The sequence below is a fragment of the Hyperolius riggenbachi genome, chromosome 2, assembly GCF_040937935.1.
Source record: "Hyperolius riggenbachi isolate aHypRig1 chromosome 2, aHypRig1.pri, whole genome shotgun sequence".
Taxonomy (NCBI): domain Eukaryota; kingdom Metazoa; phylum Chordata; class Amphibia; order Anura; family Hyperoliidae; genus Hyperolius; species Hyperolius riggenbachi.
In genome coordinates this window covers 142,126,581-142,149,242 of record NC_090647.1, presented here as the reverse complement: position 1 = coordinate 142,149,242, position 22,662 = coordinate 142,126,581, and the positions used below count along the sequence as shown (strand labels likewise).

The 22,662-nt window shown below is 45.2% G+C and overlaps 1 protein-coding gene across 4 annotated transcripts in view; it reads right to left on the bottom strand.

Moving 5' to 3' along the window:
* The window catches only part of LOC137545859 (signal transducer and activator of transcription 2-like), a 99,390-nt gene extending 81,645 nt beyond the window's left edge, over positions 1-17,745 (bottom strand). Inside the window, exons 1-3 of one of the 4 annotated variants that reach the window (XM_068267579.1) lie at positions 17,681-17,745; positions 8,387-8,537; positions 844-985 (exon numbers count right to left, since the gene is read on the bottom strand). In XM_068267579.1, the coding sequence (XP_068123680.1) occupies positions 844-985; positions 8,387-8,517 (273 nt within the window). In that variant the 5' untranslated portion in view covers positions 8,518-8,537; positions 17,681-17,745. The other 3 variants (XM_068267576.1, XM_068267578.1, XM_068267577.1) reach the window with 3 other exon arrangements.
* Positions 17,746-22,662: the final 4,917 nt, after the last annotated feature.

Here is a 22,662-nt window from a genome sequence, read left to right as displayed (position 1 = left end):
GGTGCAGACTAGGGTGGCTGCAGCCTGCCCTGGTGGTCCCTCGGACACTGGGACCACCAGGGCAGGAGGCAGCCAGTATAATAGGCTTTGTATACATTACAAAGCCTATTATACATATGTGCAGCGGCGATCCGGGTGGTAGTAACCCGCCGGCGCTTCCGAACGGCCGGCGGGTTACTACGAGCGGTGGGCGGAGCCAGTCCCCGGCGGCTGATCGCGTCACGAATGACGCGATCGCCGCATAGCCACTCCCGCAGCCGCCCCCGCCGATGGGCGTATTGCGGTCGTTTGGGCCCGGACTTTGCCGCCGCCCATCGGCTGGGGGCGGTCCTCAAGTGGTTAATAAAGTGCTTTAAAAAGTCATAACTTGAAATAAAGTATACCATTACCTACAATCTGTATGCATCAACTATACAAGAAGCGTAGAAGGAAAGGAACAACAGTCTGATGTTTGCCATTGAACTTTAGTTTACAACAGATAACATACCACAACAAGCAATCCAGGTTAGTGCCACTGTTTGAAATATATATATATATATATATATATATATATATATATATATATATATATATATATATATATATATATATATATATATATATATATATATATATATATATATTTGTTTTTTTTATAATTAAAAAAAAAAAACTAATATGTACACACAGAAACTAAAAATAACTGTCAGAGGAGAAAACGATATACATTAACTGGGTGTTATAAAGTCTTGTACGTTGCCTTATTAGCCTGATAAATGTCTGTATTTTTGAGCATCAATGACGTATCAAAAAGTGTACAGGGCGGAAAGTGGAAAACCCCCCCAAACCCCCGCAAGTCAATACCTGTACGCTGAACTTGAACTTGCGGAAGTTGTGTTTATGCACTATTTCCACCTCAGTAAAACGGCAGTATTGCATGTCCAGATATTCCAGGAGGTTCTGAAACTGAACACAGGCCAGTGACCGATCTCGTGCTGCCAGTTTCCTAAGAGTGATACAAAATAAAACACATTCAGATTAGTTTCCAAACATTTTTATGGGCAGAAGTCAGTACAAGTCACATGAAAGAGCAGTTACAAAGCAGTCCTTCCCACACAACCCAATTTTATGCCGGCCACAGCTGGAAAATATTTGACTGAATGCGTAGCTGAAAACAGAACACTATTGCCTCAATTCACTAAGCATTACCGCATTCGGCACTGCAGAAAACAGATGATTTTACACGAACACCTTCCCAAATTCCAATTCACTAAACCCATTTCCGCACAGAAAATTTGAATTACCGACTAGTGAGGTAAATTACGGACTTGTGCAGTAATTGCCTGAAGAAATGTTGAGAAATTACAATTCACCAAGGCAAAAGTGTTTGTATTTTTCTCCAGCTCTTACCAGCATATGGCTCACTCTCTCTGTGAGAGTTTTAGTGAGTTTGGAAAAAAAAAAGTGTAAAATACTGAATGGGCTATTTTACCAACCAAAATGATTTTAAAGTACTTCTGTAGGTGGGTAGGGGGAAGAAAGAGTTAAACTTACCCGGGGCTTCTAATGGTCCCCCACAGACGTCCTGTGCCCACGCAGCCACTCACCGATGCTCCGGTCCCCGCCTCCGGTTGACATCAGCAGGAGCGAGGACATGGCTGCGCAGGCGCAGTGGTTCTCCCACTTTAAAGTCAGATATTCCAAAAGTGAACCGGAGGCGGGACCGGAGCATCGGTGAGTGGCTGCGCGGGCACAGGATGTCTGCGGGGGACTATGCCTTTAGATTGTAAGCTTGAAAGGGCAGGGTCATCCTCCTAATGTTTACTGTTTTTTTGCAATATTTGTGCTGCTTGAGACTCTGCTGTACATTTTTTGGTTGTACCTATGTTCCCCGTGTTGTCTTACTGTGCTTTGTAAAGCGCTGCGGAATATGTTGGCGCTATATAAATAATAATAATAATTATTAGAAGACCCAGGTAAGTTCAACTCTTTTTCCCTCTACTCCCCTACAGTAGTACTTTAAGGAACTGCCTTTTGTGACCTGAGGCCAATATGTGAATTTTTTCCAGCGGTTTTTGTATTGCTAATTTATCAGTGCTGTCTGCTTTGGTTTATGTGCTGATATGTAGGGTCTGTTTTATGGGTAAGAATGGCTATGGAATCTCATAAGCAGTGTTTCTCAAACCTGTTCTCGTGACTTCCCGATGCATGTTTTGCAGTCAACCTCATCTATTCACAGGTGGGGTAATCGGTGTCTCAGCTACATGGAATCCACCTAGCAGAGACACTAATTACCACACCTGCAAAACATGCAGCGTTGGGGAGTCACGAGGTCAGGTTTGAGAAACACTGTCATTAGAAATCACTCCACTAGCCACCAAATCCTCCGATATATCCTGCGCATGCCTCTTTTTCTCTCTCTCCCCTTATTGTGCAGCTAAAAAAAAAAAAAAAGCAAATCCCAAACAAAATGATCGTTCACAATAGTCATAGCTGAACATCTATTACATGTACAGCTATCACTTGACATTTTTAACCTCCCTTTCAACAATCCAGCAGGATGAATCACCCTCGTCTGAGAGCTATTGCCGCTACAGAAACTTCCTTGTAAGGCTGGGTTTACACTGAAGAAGTCGCTGTCAGCTCTAATGCAACAGACAACTAATGATTTTCCATGCTTCTATATGTGTCAGTTTATGCGTTATAACATAGATGCAAATTGAACCATAAGGAAGCACTGGAAATGCCTTCTCATCTGATATCCATTGCATTATAGCTGACAGCAACTGATTCAGTGTAAATCCAGCCAAAAGGAACTTAGGAAATTTAGCACACCAACCCCATATTACGTACGTCAAGGAACACTATTTACCATACATGTTCAGACACCTACAAGAACATTTTGTTCAGTTCCTGTGCATCTGAAAATTTGACAGTATTTTATTTGCTCTTGGATAATATGTATATCATTTCTCAACCTTATCATCAATTGCTGTGTTTTCTTTTTTTTTTCTCTCATCTTGAAGCTACAGTCTGGGATGAAAACTGCTGACGCAACAGGTATGCCCAATCAACGATTCAACAGATTTCAGCCCGCAATCAGTCTAATGCATCAATTGGGCAAGCTGGAAAATCTCGGGCCAACATGGTCAAACGGGTGCGCATCAGTAACAGTGCGATATCGGAACAAGCGATGAATGTAACCGAACCCCCACTCGCTGTTCCCCCAAATGCTGATTTTTCTTTCCCCCTCCCTAGTACCTGTACACTAAAATCTCTAATCTGCCGGGCCGCTACAAGTCCAGCTGCTCCTTTTTCCTCATTCATGTCCCACATGGTTGCCGCGCAAAGCACCTTAACAGTTCAGCTGCTTTGTTCCTGTTTAATTCAATTTACATATTTTGTTACCGTCCCCACAGTGCTGTGGTCTACACAATTGCTCTTCTCACACTTGTGGTGGTCTGCACTGCTGTGTGTGTGGCTGCTGTGCTTGAGCCGTGTCTTCACCCATTTTGTGCTTCTATAGGAAGGGTCAGCAACGTTTTGGATGGGTTCACATAACATTTTGATATTAGTAGTTAAGGAAAGTAAGATGCCAATTTCTCAGAGTTGGTTCTAATTCTATGCGACTCGGAAGTGGCCCTACATTTCATTATCATAAAATTTGCATCAACTGAATTACTACCATCTTTCTGACCCTTTCCTGTTGCCAATGGAACCAGCAATGACTAGAAGTATGTATATACATGTATTGTAAAAAGTGTAGTGTATTCTAAAGAGGATTCCCCCTTCCTCCTCAGCAGAGGGGATCCAGTTCTGGCTCCCCCAAAAGTCCACTTGTCCCCGCTTCTGCGCAGGTGCACTAGTGGCTTTCCCACGGGCTCCAGCAGAAATAGCCAAGTCAGATTGGGTCTGCTTTAGTGTGCAGGTGCAAGTGGTCTGCGCCTGTGCAGTACACCAGGCCCGATCAGGCTTGGCTATTTCTGCCAGAGCCCGATCAGAGTGTCGCTAGTAAACCTGATATTGGCTATGGGTATTAGTGTTTCACTGTGTGCGGGGCTCTCAGCGCTGGACCGGGGCTGGAGGAAGATGGGGAAGCATCATTAGGATCCAGAGGCTTCACCCTCCCGAAGTATCTATTTTTTGTATAAGTTACAGGTTATTGGTTGGTTTAATTTTTATAAAAATTTTGATAGTGGTCTTTTAAACTAAGAGTCTAGCTGTTGATTAACTAGCTATTTCATTGGCAGCTGCTCATCCATATCTGGATTGCTGAAAACATGCATGTTAAGGGAATGTTTTGCTGATCATTTACTTTGCTTATTTATAAGGCATTGAGGCTAGGCAATCACTTTTGTAACGGAGGCATTAGAGCATCCTTAGGTTATCATTGAATGGCACAGTATTCAGGCTAGGCAATAACTTTTGTAACATATGCTTTAGAGCAGTGGTCCTCAAACTAAGGCCTGCGGGCCAAATGTGGCCCGAGGCTTTTTTACTGGCCCTCCACACACAAAATGTATTACTTAGAGATGCGGCAGCAGTGCTGGCACCATGTTTCCACATGGAAACCAGGAAGAAGTCATTCGCTGGCTTCCAATCCAATTCCACATTAGGTGGCACAGCTGTCCAATTTTATGGCAGGTTGTCACCTGGGTATGCTTCACTGTCTGGTTCGCAAAAAACATTGTGGTAGTGGTGGTGGGCTACTTAGAGGTAATATAAAAGACATGTGTTCGCGCGTGTGTGTAGGGGTGGAAAATTTGCAGTCCTTGCAATTACTGGGGAAAGGGGGTTGTTTTGGGGGACTTTTGAAAATATGTATTTTGAACACTGATTGCTTGGCGTGTGGGGGGGTTGTGTGTCAGGGGCGGTTTTTACTACCTAGGTTCAATGTAATATTTTTCTATATCACCTTGACTATATTGGACCTTGACTAAAAAAAGTTTGGGGACCCCTGCTTTAGAGCATATGCAGGTAATCACTGAATGGCACAGTATTCGTGCTAGGGAATAACTTATGTAATATAGGCTTTAGAGCATGCTCATGTAATCACTGAATGGCACAGTATTCGTGCTAGGGAATAACTTATGTAATATAGGCTTTAGAGCATGCTCATGTAATCACTGAATGGCACAGTATTCGGGCTAGGGAATAACTTATGTAATATAGGCTTTAGAGCATATGCAGGTAATCACTGAATGGCACAGTATTCGTGCTAGGGAATAACTTATGTAATATAGGCTTTAGAGCATACGCAGGTCATCACTGAATGGCACAGTATTCATGCTAGGGAATAACTTATGTAATATAGGCTTTGGAGCATACTCATGTCATCACTGAATGGCACAGTATTCGGGCTAGGGAATAACTTATGTAATATAGGATTTAGAGCATACACAGGTCATCACTGAATGGCACAGTATTCATGCTAGGGAATAACTTATGTAATATAGGCTTTGGAGCATACTCATGTCATCACTGAATGGCACAGTATTCGGGCTAGGGAATAACTTATGTAATATAGGCTTTGGAGCATACGCAGGTCATCACTGAATGGCACAGTATTCATGCTAGGGAATAACTTATGTAATATAGGCTTTAGAGCATACTCAGGTCATCACTGAATGGCGCGCAGCAATCTGCATCCATGATTTGCATAAACGAAGATGAGTAAGACAAAGCTGTGTGAATTTGGATATGTGTAAATTATAAAGCAACATGTGCCTCCTGGGACAGGTTTGTCAGGAAATGTTGATATTAATATGTTCCAGTTGTAAAACATGATTTTGTACGTCTTGATTGGAATCTCTTTCCTTGAGAAGAAAGATAAGACACTTCCCCAGAAAATAAAGTAAATGCGTAGCAGACAAATGTACCATACGTACTGTATATATACACCCAGGCTCAGGTATGAAATGTGCATCACACACATTGTTCTAACCACACATGCTTGTAAGTCCTTTCCATAGCAGTAAATAAGTATAGGAGCCACAGAATATAAGCTCATACAGGCAGGGATCACATTGTACGATACAATAACAATAACATTTGTAAAGCGCTTTTCTCCCATAGGACTCAAAGCGCATAGATATGTCTCAGATCAATGAAGGGTTGCAGGCTGGACTGTGTTACAGAGGAAAGTCAGGTGTTCATAAATGCCAGATTAAATAGGTGGCTTTTCAGTTTGGACTTAACCACCCTGGCGTTCTGATTAAATCGCCAGGGTGGCTGCGGGAGGGTTTTTTTTAAATAAAAAAAAAACTATTTCATGCAGCCAACTGAAAGTTGGCTGCATGAAAGCCCACTAGAGGGCGCTCCGGAGGCGATCTTCCGATCGCCTCCGGCGCCCAGAATAAACAAGGAAGGCCGCAATGAGCGGCCTTCCTTGTTTTGCTTATATCGTCGCCATAGCGACGAGCGGAGTGACGTCATCGACGTCAGCCGACGTCCTGACGTCAGCCGCCTCCGATCCAGCCCTTAGCGCTGGCCGGAACTTTTTGTTCCGGCTGCGCAGGGCTCAGGCGGCTAGGGGGGCCCTCTTTCGCCGCTGCTCGCGGCGAATCGCCGCAGAGCGGCGGCGATCAGGCAGCACACGCGGCTGGCAAAGTGCCGGCTGCGTGTGCTGCTTTTTATTTCATCAAAATCGGCCCAGCAGGGCCTGAGCGGCAGCCGCTGGCGGTGTTGGACGAGCTGAGCTCGTCCAGACCGCTCAGCTGGTTAAATGCTTCCAGGGATGGAGATGTCCTGATTGGAACTATCTGCCACACCCAAAGTGTAGGGGCCACATGATAGAAGGCTCTGGCTCCAAAGGTTTTGAGGTAGACTCTGGGAATGATTAGGGGTTGTCATTGTTATGGGCCATTCATTTGTTTAGCAGGAAGGAAGATGTTGCAAATCGATCAGTCACAATAATAATCTTCCTGATGCATCTAATATGGATAAGGTTACCAAGTAGGGGGACAAAGAGTACCTACAGTCTCATGTTGCTTTCTTTTCTTATTCATGGCCCCATTTTCACTGCCAGCTAGTTAATAATATATTATTGTTTAGAATCAACTTTCACCATGAAAGAAAACTGAATATATGCGGGGTAACATTTTGTTCTGCTGTCTGCTAGTGATATAAGCACAGTTTAGTTCTTCAGTTCAGTTTTAATGGCCACTCAAACTATTTGGGATGCTGAGTGGCACAAATAGGGCTGGATTTACCATAAGGCACAGTAGGCACGTGCCTATAGGTGCCTGATGATGGAAAGGCAGCTCACTCCCCTCCCCGAGTGTATCCCTCCCTGCTTCCCTATGCAAAGTCCCAAGCAGAGTGTAAATGTGAGGTTCTCACCCGGGTCCTGGAATTCCACTGACCAGATCTCCCTTCAGTCTGAGGCACCTCTAGCTTCCTAATACTTGGGGAAACCTCTAGATAAGGATTTAATACTAATACCAAGGATAGCTCTGGTTAACCAATACTGAGGGGCACCTGTAGCTACCTGTGACAGGCAAGGGAACTAAGGGAGAAGTGAGAGCTGGTCCAGCCAGAACACTTGCAGCGTGGTTCAGCAGGTGTTTGAAGGTTCATGGACAGCAAAATCTGGGGTGCCAGGACATCTGTGCCTATAGGCTCCAGTGTTGTAAATCTGGGCCTGACACACAGCTCCTCTGCTGGCTGGGATAGTCTGCATTACTGCACAGCCTTATTCAGTAAATAGGAATGGCATCGTCCAAAATTCAGCTGAAGGTTTTTCTGGCCCGTAAGCCACCGTCCTTATAAATCAAAGCATTATATTGAAGTGAAAGCTAGAGCAGCAGTGGTGAGAATAAAATGTGCAGAAGTATTGGTAGAGAGGAGCTAAACAACTAGGACTTGATTCACAAAAGGGTGCCAACCTAGTTAGCACGCCTAAAAGCTTTGGACGTGCAAACTAGGGTGCTAAGTAGTTTGCACATCCAAAGCTGGTACAGATCGCGTAAAAAAAAAAAAGTTTCTTCGCGTAAAGTTTTGGCAGTTTTGGGCGCACCTGGTGCGACGTTTTAGGGGCATCCAATGCGACATTGTGGTCGCACCTGATGCGACATTGCATCAAACTTAAAACTTTGTGTGGAAACTTTTGCTAGGCGCGTTTTAACACGCGAAGCGGCCGTTTTCGCGTCCTAACTGGCTTTGCACAGGAGTGCTAACACTTAGCACCCTTTTGTGAATCAAGCCCTTATGTGTAGCCACCAAATCGTAACCAGTGAAAATCGTTTTACCAATGCCAAGAAACAACCACAAGTGATTTCCAGGCATTTGTAACAACCATCAGTGTGATTAAGCCCTTAACGTTAACAAGGTTACACGCTAACTGGATAAAAAAGGAAACACATTTTTGTTAAAGAGTAAGCCTTTGATCAGAGGAGTGCTGTCTCACCAGTCCTGTGATTCAATCCATGGCGCCAGGTACTGTCGCACCACCACTGGTAGAAAGTCTTCATTGTAGAGGCCAAGAAGGTTTTCCTGGGATTGTCCATTTAGCTTCAAAAGCGCCTCCCACTGGCTCATGGTGCAATCTAGAAATATGCCTACACAAGGGGACCAGAAAATATTACTATAACCATGAAATCTGACCAAAAAAAAAAATGTACAAAAAGTACACCACCCTAGGATGTCTTCTGAGACTCAATATGGGGTCTTTGCACACACATAATCTCAGGTTACCCAATGTGTGTAGCTACCCCATGGGACAACAGAAGACTAAGGGCTCTTTCACACCAAGACGTTAAGGTCGCATAACGTGCCCCTAACGCAACGCATGTTAGCTTTGAAGTTGGACGTTATATAGAGCCGCATTATGCGTCTCTTGATGCGTACGTGATGCGTACTTTTTGACGCATACTATCGAACGAAAACGGCGCATGCGCCAGATTCGCATAGACAATACAAGTGGATGGGACTGTTTCCACTTATCAGGATTTCTGAGCGTTTTTCTGTGCAGAGGCGGTGTGCGATTCACATACAATGTATTTAATAGGAACTTCGCATGCGTTTTTGTATGCAAATTTTACCACGAATTCGCTGGCGTTTTCGCATAAAATCAATGTAAAAGCACACAGGCACTGACATGGTTGCGGAAACGCCCACGAATTTGTGGTAAAATTCGCATGCACGTGTGAATTCGTTTTTGCGTTTTCCGCAACTAGTTCGCACCACACAAGTGGAAATGGGCCCTAACACATAGATGCAAGCAGTTTTAGTGGTCGTACTTTTTTTTTATATTAAAAGGAGCACTCCAAAATATTAAAGTATATGAAAAATCACTTATTGTAATTCGTCTTTGAAATACCATTTTCTTTTACATAGTTTCATAGTTAGTTTGATTGAAAAAACACAACGGTCCATCACGTCCAACCAGAATTTTTTTTTTTTTAAAACGCCACCCTGAACCTGCACATATCCCAGTTTATGTTGGGGAAGGCGAAAAACCTTACAAGGCCTGGGCCAATTGGGAAAATTCCTTCCTGACTCCAGATGGCAGTCAGATAAATCCCTGGATCAACTCTTCTGGGAATTACCTAATAAATATGCCGCGGATGCCCTTCAATGCAAGGAAAGCATTCAAGCCCTCTTTAATAATGCACCAACATATTCCATGTTAATGTACGTTTATAAATCCCAGCCTGAGGAGGACTGCGAAACCTCTTTAGGATCCAGAGGCTTCCCCCTCCCAAAGTATTTGATTTTTTAATAATCAATAGAGTGGCAGTGAAATTGGAAAGAGCAGGACATAGGTTGCTCGAGAAGACTCAAGAAATTATGAATAAACACTAAACAATACACTAGTGTACCAAATAATCATATCCAAATTTATTAAAGAATTTGTTTAGAAATATTAAAAACACATGGGATGGCCACCCCGTCACAACTCATCCACTCAGGCAGTCCACATACAACCACAGCTACACGCCGGCATCTAAAATTCAGATGGAAAACGGAGAAAACATCGGTGCTTTAAACCACAGATATGCAGACTGTTGATATCAGGGGAGGGGGCTGACAGACATATGCAGGCTGGTGTGGAGCAGTATCAATGTCAGCAGCAGAGTATATCACAGCGACAGCATGAGCATAGAAAGCAGATATAGCAAGCATCAAGCGTCAAGGGCTCCCACTGCAAAAGCGCATCAAAAGCGCCAGAGATAAACTGATACCGTCAATCCAGACTTAGCTCACCAGATCCATGGACGCTCACTGTGGATGGACTGTCTGCTGGATGAACCTGAAAACTGTGGCGAACTCCTGGTATCAGCCAAGGTTGATTGCCGGATGTTGAACAAAGTCCTCATGAGCTCCGTAAATGCACAGCTGTACTCAAGGTCCGAGCAATGTGGCTGGTGGTTGGCTCAGCCGGGCAGAAAGCCTGGCAGAGTGGTCCTCAGTCAGACCGGTGGAGTTCGACAGAGTGGAGATTGGGACGGCGTGGCGTCCCATGCAGGAAACGTACGGCTCCCCCGACGTTTCGCCGGCTTCCGGCTTTCTCAAGGGGGCGTGGTTGCCAGCACGTGAGTTCCGACATTACTTAAGCTAAAAATCACCAACAGACACGCCTCTTACTCCACCCATTCGTGACAACACGTATGCAATGTGCGCGACCGCAGAGAGGGAAAGCCAATGCAGGCGGCCGAGCAGCGGTGGACCAAAAGACTGCAACCGCAGTGTGTGTGCCCAAAAGGTGGCCGTATTGGCCACGCAGGCTCAATCCCATCCAAAGGACAAAAAAGAAAACAAGAACAAACATAAGGGAACAAGGAGGATGGAGCAGATCCCAAAAACTGCATCGTAGGTGTCAGAGCTGGTACCACCTAAAGCCAGCCCCTCAACAGACAAAAATAGAAACTGGGTCCAAGGGGGAGGAAAAGGAAGGGAAGAGAGACACTGCGTGGGGAGCACAACTGGCACACCGCTGCAAAGGCGCCCATATGCAAAGGCTCACCGCGAGCGCACACATATGCACCGCACTCAAAGCATATACGCCATATTAGTGGCGATCATACAATATTGTTATTTATATTAACTAATTGTAATTAGATAAATTGATCGCAGAAAAAATAGCCCATACATATACAATAAACTGAGACGTGATGGTGCCTCAGATAGATCTATTTATAAGAACCAAAAAGGCCCAAAAGTAACTGTCCAAAATCTAGGACACTATACAAAAGGGCAAAAGGGCTAGTAAAGAGGGAAAAGGGAAACATTACAACAGAACAACCCCGCCAACACATGTTAGAGAGGTCACACACTCAGGCCTAGGGCAAAAGGGATGCACATATCAACGCGGAAACCAGGATCTAAAGGGGCAAAAAGTGAGCATAGCTGATTTGTTCATTTAGACCAGGAGTGGAGCAGGCCTGAAGATTATAAATCCAACGGGATTCACATCGTAATAGGAGTCTATCAGGATTGCCACCTCTGATCGTGGGGTGTATCCGATCAAGAGCCATAAATTTAACGCCCCTAGTACTGCCACCATGTTCTAACTCAAAATGCCTCGCGACAGGAGAACTTGCGTCCCGACTCTCAATACTCTTAATATGCTCAGACATACGTTCTCTAAGTGGCCGCTTAGTCTTACCGACATAAAAAGCGCCACAATGGCATAAGAGAATATATACAACTAATTTAGTCTTGCAATTAAAGAAGTGGGACAGTGTGATTCTCCTGCCATAAGGCATAGGTACAACCCTGCCTACCTGTATAAACTGACAAAAGTCACAGCCGCCACAGGTATAAATCCCCGTGGTTAGGCAGTGTCTTTTGGGGGCAATGCCAGTAAAGTGGCTCTGAACGAACGCGTCCCTAAGGGATCTAGCCCTCCGGAACGTGAGACTGGGGGATGCCGGTGTCAAAGGACCAACCACAGGATCATTCCGTAGCAGGTACCAGTGTTTCCTGAGGATACCCTTAAGTGCAGGATGCTGCGCACAGTATCTAGTAAAAAAACGTAGTGGTGCAGATGATGCACCCCCAAGTGGCTTTCTACGTGGTCGAAGGAGATCAGCCCGTCTACTCCTCCAGGCACGGTTAAATGCCCTACGCAGGTAACCGTCACCATATCCTCTGGATCTGAATCTACGTCGTAGGTCGCCTGCTTCGGTAAGGAAAGAATCATCTCCCGAGCAATTCCGACGTACTCGTAAATACTGGCCAACTGGTATACCTCTAATAGTATGCGCGGGATGGAAACTATCCGCGCATAGTAACGCGTTGGTTGCTGTGGCCTTACGATGGAGGGTCGTAGACAACCGTCCACACTGTTCAATCGAAATACAAATATCAAGAAATGCGATTGATCGCAACTGAACCTCTAATGTGAACCTGAGGTTCTTGTTGTTACAATTGAGCTTGGAGACGAAATCTGTCACCTGCGCAGGCGTACCGGTCCATAAAATCAAAATATCGTCAATGTACCTGTGCCACGTCAACACGTGGCACAGGTACCCCGACAAACCGTCGTCGGAAAAGACGAGTCGCTCCCAGTCCCCCAGGTACAGGTTTGCGTACGACGGGGCACAAGTCGTGCCCATCGCCGCACCCTGCACCTGGAGGTACCGGTCACCGTCAAAAGTAAAAACGTTGTTAGTTAACAAGAACTTTAATAAGTCCAGGACAAAACAATTGTGCGCAGCATCCTGCACCCCCAGCTCACCCAGGAAACCGGCCACCGCCTGGACCCCGGGGCCATGGGGGATGCATGAATATAGGGACTCGACGTCGAGGGACACCAAAATGGTGTTCGGTGGGACAGTAATATCATCCAATACCCGTAACAGATGTGTAGTGTCCTTTATGTACGAGGGCAACCCCTGAACATGAGGCTGTAGGTGTTTGTCCACATAAACACTTATCTTTTCCGTCAAGGAACCCCTACCCGAGATAATCGGGCGTCCCGGGGGTTTGTGCAGACGTTTATGAACTTTAGGTAACGCATAAAAGGTGGGCAGAATGGGGTCGTTGACCTTAAGATAAGCTGCCACCTCCTCATCAATCAGACCCGTACTGCGGGCATTCTCAATGAGGTCAAAGAGCTCACCCTGGCAGCGGTCTACCCTCGACGCCGAGACCCTCTCGTAGCATCCCCGCTGACCCAGAAGGTCCAGACACATGGCCCTATAGTCATGAACGGTCATAACCACAACGTTTCCCCCCTTATCAGAGGGTTTAATAACCCAGTGAGTGTGAGAAGCCAAAAAATCAAAGGCCTCGCAATCAGTGCCAATCAACTCGGACCCGCCATCATTGGCAACATCCAATTTGGCAACATCTCCTTCAACTGCCTGGATGAAACATCTAATCCCTACATTTGTGGAAAGGGGTGGAAACCGCGTGGACCGGCTTTTGAATTGTCTATTGACACTGATGTAGCGAGGTGGCGGAGGACCCGGGCCGTCAGCAGCAGAGACAGGCCCCAAACCAAACCCATCATCGCTCTGATTCAGAGCATGTAGAAAATTGAGATCCTCAAGAGCCTCCTGATCCCCCTGAGTCAACATCAGAGAGGGGGCAATTGAGGTAGCACCGGAAGGATTGGAGACATTTCTTGCTTTAGTGACCGTGGACTGGAGGAAAAGCTTCCTACAGAACAGATGCAAATCCACGGTAAAATCAAACCTATCCATATGTTGTAGAGGACAGAAGCCTAAACCCTTGCCCAATAATTGTTGGACATTGTCGGGTAATGTCTCCCCTGTGAGATTAATCACTTGTAGATCATTTTGAGACTGCAGGCACATGTCTACAGAACAGTCATTTCTTTTTGATAATTTGGGTTCAGTTACTCTAAAAAAGGAACTGACGATGATGATGAGGAAGGCTGTGCCTGCCCCGACGCGCCGGGTGTCCCCTCGCCACCCCCACATCCCTGCTGTTGTTTGGACTTTTTGGTTATTTTGTCCTGTGATCTAGTCTGATATTTACCTTTTTTGGTTTGAGATACAGAGTCCTGGCTTGATTCTGAAGTAGCGGAGCTGATACTCACTACTGAGGAGTCTGAATCCTCAGCCCCAACACTCTTAGGTTTAGAGTTAGGCTTAGGCCGTACCCCTCGAGGTTTAGAGGGGGTAGGCTTACTTTCCCAACGATATGCCTGGCCCAACTTGTAAGCCAGACGATCGTTGAACAATTTTTTATCACGTAAAAATACCAAATCCTTATTGTATTTTTTGGTGTGTAATTCTAATTGCTCGTTCCGTTTTTTATATAAATCCTCACCAGAGTGAGACTTCAACTCCGCTGTAATTTTGTTAATTTCCTCATCCACTAGGGTTAAATCTGCCTCGTCTAAATCATTCATCAGAGAAAGGCACACATGCGCACAATTCTCTAGATTAGCCTCCCACTTCCTTTTAAATTCTGCTGTTAAATTCTTTCTGTGGGGAAAAATTTGAACTCTCAACCATAGAGGAGAATGATGGTCTGCTATATATTCCTTGTTGTATTTTATATTCCACCAAAGGCGTGATTTCCTTTCGTACAGTCGTTCTAATTTCCTAAAACCTGTATTGATCGCCTGTTGTGCATCCCTATTGCCAGCCGTCTGTGCACAATCGCTCTCCACCTGTGTGACTAAATTGTCCCACTGCAACATCCTAACCCCCTAGGGCAGAGCGATCACAAGTGGAAATGGGCCCTAACACATAGATGCAAGCAGTTTTAGTGGTCGTACTTTTTTTTTATATTAAAAGGAGCACTCCAAAATATTAAAGTATATGAAAAATCACTTATTGTAATTCGTCTTTGAAATACCATTTTCTTTTACATAGTTTCATAGTTAGTTTGATTGAAAAAACACAACGGTCCATCACGTCCAACCAGAATTTTTTTTTTTTAAAACGCCACCCTGAACCTGCACATATCCCAGTTTATGTTGGGGAAGGCGAAAAACCTTACAAGGCCTGGGCCAATTGGGAAAATTCCTTCCTGACTCCAGATGGCAGTCAGATAAATCCCTGGATCAACTCTTCTGGGAATTACCTAATAAATATGCCGCGGATGCCCTTCAATGCAAGGAAAGCATTCAAGCCCTCTTTAATAATGCACCAACATATTCCATGTTAATGTACTTTTATAAATCCCAGCCTGAGGAGGACTGCGAAACCTCTTTAGGATCCAGAGGCTTCCCCCTCCCAAAGTATTTGATTTTTTACATTTTTAAAATTACAGATATTCTTTAAGGCTACTTTCCCACCAAGACGTTGCGTTTTAGGGGACGTTATAGTCGCATAACGTACCCCTAACGCAACACATGGTGGTGTTGAAGTTGGACGTCAGATTGAGCTGCGTTATGCAGCTCTGTAAGCAGCTGCTCCAGGTTAGTAATAGGAAGTCCAGATCTTTTTAAGGATTCGGATCATTGAAAAGATCCGGATCTTTGAACCGAATCATTTGAATCATTTTACTAGGGAAGCAGACTGGGGGTGAAATGACTAGCAGGACAGGACTTTCCCTGCACTGTAAATTCTGTATGTTCCTGTTTCTTCTGGACAGACATCCACTGTGAACCGAATCTTTCATTGTGATGATCCAGATGATTCGACTCTCAAAAAAGATCCGGATCAAATGAACGATTCGTTCATGATCCGGACAACACTACAGTCCTACCAGGAGTTTCTGCAGTGCAGTGAATATTAATTAGCCATGTGGCTGGCCGCAGAAGAGGAGGGGAGACCTCCTCCTCCAACATTACTGAGCATGTGCAAGCAGTCTAACCTGGCTTAGCCCAGTATAATGTACAGCATGCAGCACTTTGTTTAAATGTGCTCATAGTAACGCAACGTGTGCACTGTGAACAGCCCATTGATTTTACAGTGCTGTGAGTTAGGCTGCTACTGGCTGCTGTACCGTGGGACTTTCACGTCCCACTGTGAAACCAGCCTAAGGGTACGTTTTCACTTGTGCGTTGCGTTTTTGACGTGAAAAATCACAGCAACGAATCCGCATGCGGTTGCCGTTTCTATGCGGATTTTCACGCAGAATTGCTCGCGATTTGGGCTATGCGATTTTAACCTTGTCAATGCCTGCAAGCATTGATATGGGTTTTTCAGCGAAAACGTATGCGGAAACGCCGGGGAAAACCGCAAGACTAAAACGCTTGCGGTTTTCCGATTTAGTTACATTACCGAAGATTCGCGTGCGGTTGTGCAGCGTGCAAATTCTGATGGTTCTGTCTTGCAGATTTTTCCTGCACGACAAACCGCACAGAATCCCGCACAAGTGGAAACAGTCCCATATATTTTTAATGGGTTATGTGAATCTGCATGCAGAAAACACATGCAGATTCGCTGTAGTGGAAACGGACCCTTAGGCCTGGTGCACACCAAAAACCGCTAGCAGATCCGCAAAATGCTAGCAGATTTTGAAACGCTTTTTCTTCTTTTTCTGTAGCGTTTCAGCTAGCATTTTGCGGTTTTGTGTAGCGGTTTTGGTGTAGTAGATTTCATATATTGTTACAGTAAAGCGGTTACTGAACAGCTACTGTAACAAAAACCGCCTGGCAAACCACTCTGAAGTGTCGTTTTTCAGAGCGGTTTGCGTTTTTCCTATACTTAACATTGAGGCAGAAACGCATCCGCAATCCAAAATCTGCAGCAGCCCGGGAGTATGCGTTTCTGCAAAACGCCTCCCGCTCTGGTGTGCACCAGCCCTTTGAAATACATTACCCAAGCGGATCCGCACCCGCAAGCGGATTGCAAACCGCAGCCGAAACGCTCTGGTGTGCACTAGGCCCATGTGTATATTAATTTAAGGCTGGGTTCACAGTGTGCGCGTTGCATAATGCACGGAGTTATAATAAGAGTCGATGGAAACTTAACATAGAATTTAATACAAAGCCTGCATGCAGCAGGTTAAAATAACATAATCCATTACAAAGCGGAGACATGAACAGGTTCATAGAATTGCATGGGCAGTGGGTTGACATGCAGAATTATTCTGATACACAACAGATCACTGTGAACAGGGGTGATAGGAGACATGCAGAAACCAGAAGTGGACAACTTGTAAACAAGGCCTCTTGCTATGCATGCATATTACTATACATATATAAAAGTAAATAGCCCAATAACAACATCTGCACAGTGCAGGTGTAGTGAAAATTTTTTCCTACCCATCATATTTTGCAACTTGCCATAGAGGACAGTGTATGACTGTGTAGTACAAGACACCTTTTATATGTCAGAAATAAAAAAAAAAAAGAAAAGAAATGAAAAAAAAAAATCATAAAAAGTGAAGAATAGATTATTTTGCAACAGAAGCTAAAAGCACCTTGGTAAAGAAATAAATATGCAAAACTGCCATACTCAGCAATGCAACAGTGCTTCCAATGTTATAGAAGAGAACGGATCAGGAACAGGTTCATCTCAGCACATCGGTCTCACATAAAGCAAGCTTGCAAACGTTTAGAAAAATAATAATCACTGCACTGTCCTGCGATCACGTGACACATTCATCCAGCCTTTTATGCACTATATTCCATCCGAGCAACAACTCACAGCCACAACTGGTCAGAAGTGCCCAGTTCACGAGCTCTATGCCCACAAGCTCCAGTCCAGACCAGCTGAGCTGCGCTTCCTCTCCATAGAGCTGCAGCCACACTCCACAGGGATTGGCTGCAAGAGGCGTCAATCAATCTGACACAAACAGCCATAGTGCAATAAACAGCACGGCATACCGTAGAAGTAAGCTAGACCCGCCCCCTTTGGGTAGCTGCAACTAGACACACGCAGAGGGAGACTGCTATGTTGTATCAAGCAGTAGGCGGGATCTGATGCCTTCACGAGCCCATTTCCCCGGAGTGATGTCACGAAGTGGGCGGTCATTTGGGGATTTATTTGTCATGAGTTCAAACAAGGAAAAGCGCTTGCGCGGAACTTCATGTCAGCTTGGAGTTGTTCTGAGAAAGGGATACCTATTATATTTATAGTTACTTACTAGACTAGCTATTTTGTAGCTGTATGAGTTAAAAACAATCTTTCAAATTTAGTCTGCAGTCTTGCGGCTTAGGAAACCAAAGCAACAGCAGAACTATTCAGATTTATTCTCTTCTCTTTGTGCCTCATTGGTTTTACTTTTACATCAATGACAATGAAATTCTAATTTTATGAGTCTATTGTATTTTGAGGCAAAATGCTTGCAGACTTAAAATGACCAAGTCTACAAGTTGCTAGACTGCAGGCTAGCGATGTATCTGTACAGCCTCTCCCTGCTGGCCAGACATCCTTTTAAAAAAATAATTTCAAAAGACTTACCTCCCACTAAAGCAGTCTGAAGTAGAAAGCATATTTTCACTTTCAAATCATATTGATGTATTCACTTATCATGTTAGTTACCATAATATGCATACCAACCGCAGTGCTGGGGACTCTTACTGGAGCATCTCTAGCAGGGAAGATACTGTAGATGGATTTACTTTTATAATTTTTACTTATTCTTTAGGGTACTTTTACGCTGCTTCTATTGCGTTACGGCACAATGGACATTGTAATTGCATTGCAACTCCTCATTCGTTCAATCGACTCCCGAGTCTTTGAGGTTTGATTCACTAACGATAACGCGCTCAAGCATCACTGGCTAATACAAGCGAGCACACGCTATGCGCGATCCTGTGAGGTAGCGTGTGCTCTTGCGTGCAATCCTTTGAAGTGCCACGCTATGTGATGGTAGCATGATTGCGATACTTCACTAGTGCGGCCACTACCACAACTACTTTCTGAAGTATCGCGGTCATAATCATGCTACCAACACATTGCATGGAACTTCAAAGGATCGCTTGTAAGTTAAGAGTGCATGCTACGCTGTCAGGACCGCGTGTATCGTGCACTTGCTTGTATTAACCCGTGACCATATGTACTTCTGCATGCCAAATGTCTTTGTCAATCACGGCTTCTTTCAGCTGTTGCATAGGCATGTTCATAGCTTCACGTATGTCTATCCATCTTAGCCTCTGTCATCCTCTTCTTTTGCCTTCAGTTTTTCCAAGCATAAGGCTAATTTCACACCAGGACGTTGCGTTAGAGGGGGCGTTAAGGTCGCATAACGTCCCCCTAACGGAACGCCTGGTGGTGCTAGATCTGGACGTCAGAGTGAGCCGCGTTGTGCAGCTCACTCTGGCGTCAGTGATGCCGTGATGCGCACTCTTGTGCGCATGCGGCATCACGTGGTCCCGCCGGCCAATCGCCGCACAGAGCGGCTGCTCCAGGAAGTAAACACTGCACGTCATAACGTGCAGTGCATATTAATTAGCCATGTGCCTGGCCGCTCTCCGCTCCTCCCCAACATTTCTGAGCATGTGCAAGCAGTCTAACGCGGCTCAATATGGAGGCTGCCATATTTATTTCCTGTTAAACAATACCAGTTGCCTGGCAGCCCTGCTGATATATTTGCCTGCAGTAGTCTCTGAATCACACCAGAAACAAGCATGCACCTAATCCAGTCAGTCAGAAACACCTGATCTGCTGCATGCTTGTTCAGGGTCTATGGCTAAAAGTATTAGAGGCAGTGGATCAGCAGGACAGCCAGGCAACTGGTATTGCTTAAAGGGAAATATATATGGCAGCCTCCATATCCCTCTCTCTTCAGTTGTCCTTGAAGTATGGACTGGTTAGTTCTTCTAGCAGCCCAGGGAACAATGCAATTATATGGGATATATAAGAGCGCAGGCGTACTGTGCATGTGCCTGTGAATAGCATGAAGCCGCTCGTGCACTGTTTTTTCTCCATGCATGAGCAGCTTTGTGCTATTGCCCAGGTGTGGCCCGTACACACACATGCAACATAATCTACTGTAAGTACAGGCATGTATACACCTATGACAAGTGCAGGTATATATAAATATATACAGGCATGAAAACCACCATACAACAAATGCAACCATCATTATTTACATTTAATAAGTGCGATCATTGTTACCCCCACATAACAAACGCAGCCATCATCTCCCCCAAGTGACAAGTGCAGCCATAATTTCCTCCATGCTGACAGCAGAGCTCCGTATCTTGCACAGGAGCTAATTTAAGTGATTTCTGACTCCATGATTACTGTGAGCCAATCACAAGGATCACAGCTCGTTTTTGAGGGAAAAAAGTGTCTGGCCCATAAGGACCCAGAGACGCCAAGTACTAAAGTGGTTAAAGGGAACCAGAGATGAACGTTTCACACAAAATAAACATATCAGTTGATAGCTTGTAAAGAATAAATGCTCTACCTGATAATTTTGCCGCTCTGGTGTGCCTTTTTTAGTGTTTTTATCCATTATTGCTCTAGGAAAAATCAAATATGGCCGCCGGCTCATATCCCTTCTCCTTCCGGGTTATATGAGTTGTTCTGGATGTGCTGTCTAGGCTATATGAGACTAGGCTGCTATCTAGGCTAAATGCAGCCTTTCATCTATGTGCTTTCATATTGGTATGATCTGCCTGTAGGAAGTGTCACTGATAATAACTGCAGTTTCATTCCTATGAGAATCTAGAGCACACAGGGATCATATTACAGCCACAGAGCTTCTCTCTCAGGAGCAGCAGCCCCTCCCAGTCATCACAGCTCTCAGTATGCAAAGCAGAAGATCTAAGCCAGGAGGGGGAAGGCTTGGGCTTGAAAGGACTCCACAGAAGAGTGACTCAGCTATAATGATTCCAGGTCAAACCTCGACTGAATAGTTGGTGGATTCTTATCACAGTTGTTAATAGACTAATTAAGCAGATAACAATGAAACTAAAAGCAGGGTAGGTGTTTACTGTCATGTTCCCACTGATAAATGTAATAAAATACATGAGGGTGCTTCATCTCTGGTTCTCTTTAATGAACATTTGCATATTACTGATTTTACCACTAATAGCCATAGACTCTATTGTGACCAAATCATTGATCATTCACCACTGGAAAGCCAAGGGGTCCAAGCCCCTGTTAAGTGCTAAAAGCAAAACCCTAAAGTAATAAGTCAGCTTAGGTAAAAGTGTCATTTTGCTTGCTGAAATACGTCCCATCCACAACAGAGAGAACGTATGCCAGAGTCTCAAATCCTATAATAGTTCAGACACTCCAGAGGTACAGTATATTTAAAGGGAAGGTTCAGGGAGGGTGGGCTCTTCTGCACTCCAAGTCCTTGTACTTCTGCGTCCCACGCCGGCGCTCTGACGTCATCGGACGTCCGCCGGGCTGTACTGCGCATGCGCAGAACTACTGCGCATGCGCAGTACAGCCCGGCGGACGTCCGATGACGTCAGAGCGCCGGCGTGGGACGCAGAAGTACAAGGACTTGGAGCGCAGAAGAGCCCGACCTGGCAGCCGGCCTGGCCAGGTCGGGTCGGCCACCGGAGACCACCGGGAGCCTGCGTAGCGGCGGCGAGGGCACCTCCTGCCTGCCACGGGCTGGAGGAAGCCCCAGGTAAGTGGAAATTGATTTTTATTTTTTCCCCACCCTCCCTGAACCTTCCCTTTAAAGGGCATCTGAAGTGGCATATACAACATGAAGGGTAAAATGTGTATGTACAGTTCCAATCCTACATCGAACTGGCCTGTGTTCCGTTTATCTATTTTTTTTCCTCACAGGAAGTGTTTCCAATTCAGGGTTCTAACTAGTGGTTTCTGTCATTTTGCAATCATGCCCAGTCTCATGGATTACAAAAGTGTATTTTTCTGATCTTGAGATCATTGTCAATCATTATTGACATTTATTTATTTATTGCATTTATAAAGCGCCAACATATTACGCAGCGCTATACATTAGTTAAGGTTACAGACAATTTTTAAGAATGACATACAGCAATAAGACAATACAGGAATACATGCAAACCAGATCACGCAGCACAGTGTGAGTACAAGGTAATGCTTAGTCAGTCACTGGATGAGAGCATGGAGATTAGGCAAGTCAAGTTCACTCAAGAGTTCACTCAGATCCATAGGATGGGTATACGGTGATGTATGTGCTTGATCAGGTAGGAGACATAAGGAGGAGGGCCCTGCCCAAAGGCTTACAATCGAGAGAGAGAGGGTAGGGATACAAAAGGTAGGGGGCCAGAGTTCAGATGCGGGTTTAGAGCACTAGTGAGGGGGGGGGGGGGGGTAGGCCAGAGGGAAAAAGGTGGGTTTTGAGGGCATTTTTGAAGATGTTGAAGGAGGGGGAAACCTTAATGGGGAGGCAGGGATTTCCATAGTGTTGGAGCATCTTTTGAGAAGTCCTGGAGGCGTGCATGGGATTGGGTGATGCGGGGGCAGTTAATTGGAGGAGCGGGGTGCGCGGCTAGGTGTGTACCTCTGAGTAAGAAATGTAGGTTGGACAGGTTTGGTGGACAGATTTGTAGGCCAGACACAGTATCATTAATCGGATTCTGGACTGGATATGAAGCCAGTGGAGGGATTCACAGAGGGGAGCCGCTGTGGTGGAGCAATGGGAGGAGTGGATAATTCTGGCTGCCACATTCATAACGGACTGCAGCGGTGAAATTTGGGTCATAGGGAAACCAGACTAGAGTTGGGCCGAACGGTTCGCCTGCGAACGGTTCCATGCGAACTTCAGTGGTTCGCGTTCGCGTCCCGCAGGCGAACCTTTGCGGAAGTTCGGTTCGCCCCATAATGCACATGGAGGGTCAACTTTGACCCTCTACATCACAGTCAGCAGGCCCAGTGTAGCCAATTAGGCTACACTAGCCCCTGGAGC